The sequence below is a fragment of the Heliangelus exortis genome, chromosome 2, assembly GCF_036169615.1.
Source record: "Heliangelus exortis chromosome 2, bHelExo1.hap1, whole genome shotgun sequence".
NCBI lineage: Eukaryota > Metazoa > Chordata > Aves > Apodiformes > Trochilidae > Heliangelus > Heliangelus exortis.
In genome coordinates this window covers 16537275-16542452 of record NC_092423.1, presented here as the reverse complement: position 1 = coordinate 16542452, position 5178 = coordinate 16537275, and the positions used below count along the sequence as shown (strand labels likewise).

The following is a 5178-nucleotide window of genomic DNA, read 5'->3' as shown; positions in this document are numbered from 1 at the left end:
GGAGGACGAGGCGGGCCGGGCGGTGGGAGGAGGGAGGAAGGGGAGTTACGGAAGGAGCCGATGTTTGCCGAAGGGAGAGATTGAAGGGCGTTGGGCTCGGCGGAGGCAGCCGATGTTTCCCGAAGGCAGAGTCGCCCGAGAGCAAAGGGGACAGAGGGGACGGAGCGCGTCGGAAAGAGCCGAAAAGAGCCGACGTTAACCGAGCGCGGCGTCGCCCGAGTTTCCCGGATGTAGTTGGAGGAGCGGCGGCGGTGGCGGCGGGCGCAGCGGGGGGAGGAGGCGGCCGCGGCGGCAGCAGCAGCGGCGGTGGCGGCGACGACGGAGTCCCTGCTCCCGGAGTGTCTCAGCGCACGCGGGGCCGAGTTGCTGGCGTCTCCCCTCTCGCTGTGCGCGGAGGAGATGGGCCCGTGAGCGCTGGTCCCAGCCGAGCTGTCTGAGCCGCCCCCTCCCTCCCTTCCCCCCCTCCCTACCCCCGGTCGGCGGCGAGGCGGAGCGCTGCCTCCCCCTCCTCCCCCCTCGGCGCCTGTGGCCCGGCCGCGGCCGTCCCCTCCTGGTCCCCTCACACTCACATACACAGGACGGGCATTGATGGTAATGTATGCGAGGAAACAGCAGAGACTCAGTGATGGGTAAATCCCCTCCTCCTCCTCTGGCCCCTGGCCCCGCGGGGTCTCCCCCTCCCCTCCGCCATGTTTGGCCCCCCTTTTCCGGCGGCCGGTAACGGTTGTTCGCTAACGTTTCTCTTTTTCTCTCGCTTTCTCTTTAGCTGTCACGACCGCAGGGGGGACTCGCAGCCCTACCAGGTACCTCAGGCGCCGGCCGCCAGGCCCGGGAGGAGGAGCAGGGGAGGCGGAGGGGGGGAGCTACTCGAGCGGAGGCTTCGGCCGCCGCTGCAGGCCGCGGTGCAACAGAGGCCTCAGTCCCGTCTCTCGGCGGCGTTTCAGGCCCGGGGAGAGAGGAAGGGGGAGCGGCGGCAGCCGCGCGGGGAGGAAATAAGGCTTCAGCGCTGTTCTGAGGCCTACGGGGTTGGGGCGAGGAGGAGAGGCCTAGTGCGACCCGTGTGTGGCTTGGGCCTAGGTATTGGGGGGGGGTACGATACGAGGGGCGGGAGAGCGAACCGGGGTCACTTGCAGTGGAGTGGAGATCCAGGGGGAGGTGAGTGTTTTCCTTCTAAAAACAAAAAACATCTTGTTCTCCCCCCACCCCCCTCGCAAAGTCCTTTCTTCTCCCCAAAACTGCTGCTGTAGATGGTAACCTGAGCAGGGAATGGTTTTAGACCCTGAATAGCTGGGGTTGCCAGTAAGGCTTAATTTCTGCAGTTTCCAGCTGCTAGGCATGTTCAGAAACCATCAAATCCTTAAGCTGCTGACTAGAACCCAAATTTCTGTGAGGTGGACTCCTCTGCTATGTCTCCTGCAAAAAACCAAACATTTCTTGGGTTGTGAGTTTGGGGAATGCAGTATATTTTCACACTGCTGTCCTTAGGGGATAGAATTGAACAGTTCCATTACATTTCTGTGTATTTGAATCACTGTGAAGTGTAATGTGACAGTCCAAGGCAGTTGTCAGTGATAATTAATTGAAATGTAAACATTTGCCACTGAGAAACTCACTACAAAAGCAAGCAGGTTAAAGTGAGGCAGAACGTGCTGGTTTTGGTAAATAATTCAGAATTAATTGTCTTACTGTGTATTTTGGGTCCCCAGAATTCTGTTCTTTTAGTTGCATCTGCTACAGGGTTGCTAGTAGAGAAAAAACTGCAGAAGTGCAAGGTGGTGGTGTGAAACTGGGTGACTTGAACTAAAGGATGGAGGACATACTCAAAGTTCACACTGATTTATTACAGCTTTAGATTGTTCATACCAAGGAGAGACTTGTTCTGAAAAACAGAAGTAGTGTGGCCCCTTCACTGTTGAAAGTATGTAGTCTAGCAGTGAAAACATAGAATTAGGGGTTTTTTTAACAGCAGCTGTTACATTGGATGAAATACTGGGAGAAAATGGTTTGAGTTGTAATTACAGAACTTGTTTTAATATTGGTCATTACATTTAGGAAGACTAATGCTGATTGTGTAAATAGGAAATGAAAATGAAGTAACTTCAGAAAACGTTTTGGAATGAGGTATAAAATGGTTGAATTCGCGTTTTAACATTGGTTCTGTAACTGTGTATAATGTAAATACCTCTTCTCTTGTGATCTCTTGCAGGCTCTTAAGTACTCATCCAAGAGTCACCCCGGTGGTGGTGGTGATCACCGCCATGACAAGATGCGAGACACCACAGATCCTTCACCACCAAATAAAATGCTGCGGCGCTCTGATAGTCCTGAAAACAAATATGGTGACAACACAGGGCACAGTAAAGCAAAAAGTGTGCATACTCACAGAGTTAGAGAGAGGGATGGTGGTGAGTTATCTTTAATTAACCTTTACTTAAACAATCACTAATTTCTCATTAGTGAAATGTGAAAAAAGTAAAATTTAGCCCTTACCAGTCAGGTGGTGAGAGTGTTGTAATTAATGTGTCTTGTACCATGCTTGGAAGACTGCAGTGCAAGCTTTGTTTGAAGCAGTCATTTAGACATGATAACACCTATTAATTTTCTTTCATTAGAAAATAGGTTTCTTTTCTCTATGGTAGTTTTTCTTACAACCACAAAGATTAAATAAACTTACCATTCTCTTTTTTTTTTTAAACTTCTAGTCTCACTTTAGACTGCAACATTTAATAACATTAAGTAGCATTCTGGATTTTTCAGTAACAATAAATACTAGCTGTTTCAGAGACTTTATTTAAATAATCTATTGGGTCGTAGTGCTGTACTGTGTAGTTACTTGCTTCATAGACTGAACTTCATAAGAAATGAAAAAAAGCCTCTTCATATTTAGCTGCTGTGTAGAACTTACCAATCAGAAAATTATAATCAAAGTTAGCACTTTCTTGACAGAGTCTTTCTTGACAGAAGCTTAGAGAGGAATGTTCACAGGCAAGTCAGCATTCTATGTTTTCACAGGATATTATAGACAGTAGTAATATCCCTAGTATTTTTTATCTGATGTTATTTTCAATCCCCCCTCCTAGAAAAAGGAAAGAGTAAGGTTTTCTTTTTATTAAAAAATGGTAACAGTTGCAGTTTGTAAAACCTCAGTTACTGACTTAATTTGGAGACATTTTCTGTTTAGTAAGCACAGTATTTGGTCTCAAGTTATAAAGTATTAAAGTAGAGAACTTAGAGCTTTAAATCAGTGCTTCTTTTTTCTGTATAAAGTTACCGTCTTGTGATGTATAGATGCATTTACTACAGCACTGTTGTTATGTTTTTATAATAGTCAAGGTAAAATAAAGAAAATGCCTCTAAGTACCTTTTAGGAAACACTAGTTTTGCACCACAAATGTGTTTATGGTACCTGAGTATTTCTACAATTCCTATTCGTTTTTCCTTCTTTGGATTGATACAACAGCTCTGTAGACCACTGGTTGATGTCAATTATTGTGTAGAGAATATAAAAACAGTAGAATATAAAAACAGGCCTCTTTTGTTAGCACGCTGATTTTCGTTATATCTGATTGTATCTAAAAATATAGTAATTTCAGAACTAAATGCATGTGCAAGGCCAGCAGGCTGCTATTCTATGCTACCTTTCAGGACACAGAGGTGACTTCTGGCATTTCCTGTTCATCTGTCCAAAGATATTTGTTCTATCTATCCTCTCAATTCTGCTTAGTTTTTTTACAATCACTAATTCTTTCTGTTTCAGTGGAGCTACATTTAGTGGAGTTATGCATGTATGAAAACTTCTGGAGAATGAGGTTCTATACTGGGAGCATGTTTGCTTAATTGTATATTGGAATTGCTTTTAAGGTAAAAAAGATCTTGTGAAGTTGTCACTGAGTCCAGCTGGGTTTAATAGTTGGAGAGTGACGTGAGCATGGATGTATTCAGTAACAATGAAGGAAAATGAATTATTTGTAGTTTTCTAAGTGGAAGTAACACTATCCTACTGTACATTCTCCTGCCCCAGGCTGTTAGGGCAGTGGAAGATTTTCTTTATTCTTATCTAAAAGAGGTCTTTTGCACATCATGTGTTAGTAGACTGGGAGAGGGAAGTAGTCTTCAACAGCCTGGGAAAAATTACTAATTTTAAAACATGAATATTTGTACTGTTTAGGGGGAAATAGGTGATTCTCTTTTTTTTTTTTTTTTTTTTTTTGTGGTGCTATTAAGGTTAATTTGGTGTCAGTTTCAGCTTTTTAAATATATATTCTAACCAACCAAAGTTGTGTTAAATACTGACTATTCTATGTAGTAAGTCAAAGCTGAGCAGATGTGAGCAGGTGGATATCAACTTCGATTTACTTTTTTCTGTCAGTATGAATTGAAGGTAGGTGAAATGCTGTGGTGTGATGGACAGCTGCATATTGCTAATATGTGAAAGTCTAATAATTTATCGTGTTCTCTGTCTATTGAATTACACTAAGATACTGTTGCTGATACAGAATTCCCCTAGTTTTACAATTACAGACACATGGGAAAAAGAAAACAATTCGTACTTGATTTGGAACTACTACAAAGGTGTTACTGCCTTCCTGTGATATAGCTGAGTTAACCAACCTCACTGAAAAATCTCCAGTATTTATTTCCCCAAGCTGCACTGAAGTCCCAAACAAACTTTCTTTTTCACTCATCTCATAGAAAACAAAAGAGAACAAAAATCTGGAGTGTACTGCTGAGCATAAAGCCAAATTAACTAGATGTCTCCCTTTCAAGTCAGTGTTTAAAAAGTCATTCCTGTGTGCCTCTGAGTTGATTTTTTTTTTTTTTTCTGCAGTGAAGTAGGAAGATTCACTGATGTAGCATGCTGATAGTTGGGATTCATTTAGTCATGATCAGTTCACTTTTTTTTTGGTGGTAAAGACAGCTGGTGACATGTCATTTACAGATTTCAGTGGACACATTAATTGTAAAAGCTATAATTAACTTGATTGAAAATTAGTAACTCAAAAATGGTAGACCCTCCCCCTGTGAATACCTTTGGTATCCATATTAGGCATTTGTTGTTACAGCTAATTTTTGTAATACTCATAGCAGAACCTCTTGTGTTTGTAGGAATGTAATCCATGGTAAGAAATTCAATTGCTTTCAATTAAGGTTTTAAAATGTGTGTTATGGGTAAACCCT

The 5178-nt window shown here is 43.4% G+C and overlaps 1 protein-coding gene across 3 annotated transcripts in view; it reads left to right on the top strand.

The window, feature by feature from the left end:
- Window positions 1–8: 8 nt before the first annotated feature.
- The window catches only part of WAC (WW domain containing adaptor with coiled-coil), a 54023-nt gene continuing 48853 nt past the window's right edge, over window positions 9–5178 (top strand). For 2 of the 3 annotated variants that reach the window (XM_071734935.1, XM_071734934.1), the window contains exons 1-3: window positions 9–629; window positions 767–803; window positions 2207–2405. In XM_071734935.1, the coding sequence (XP_071591036.1) occupies window positions 589–629; window positions 767–803; window positions 2207–2405 (277 nt within the window). In that variant the 5' untranslated portion in view covers window positions 9–588. The remainder of the gene's footprint in view (window positions 630–766; window positions 804–2206; window positions 2406–5178) is intronic. The other variant, XM_071734936.1, reaches the window with a different exon arrangement.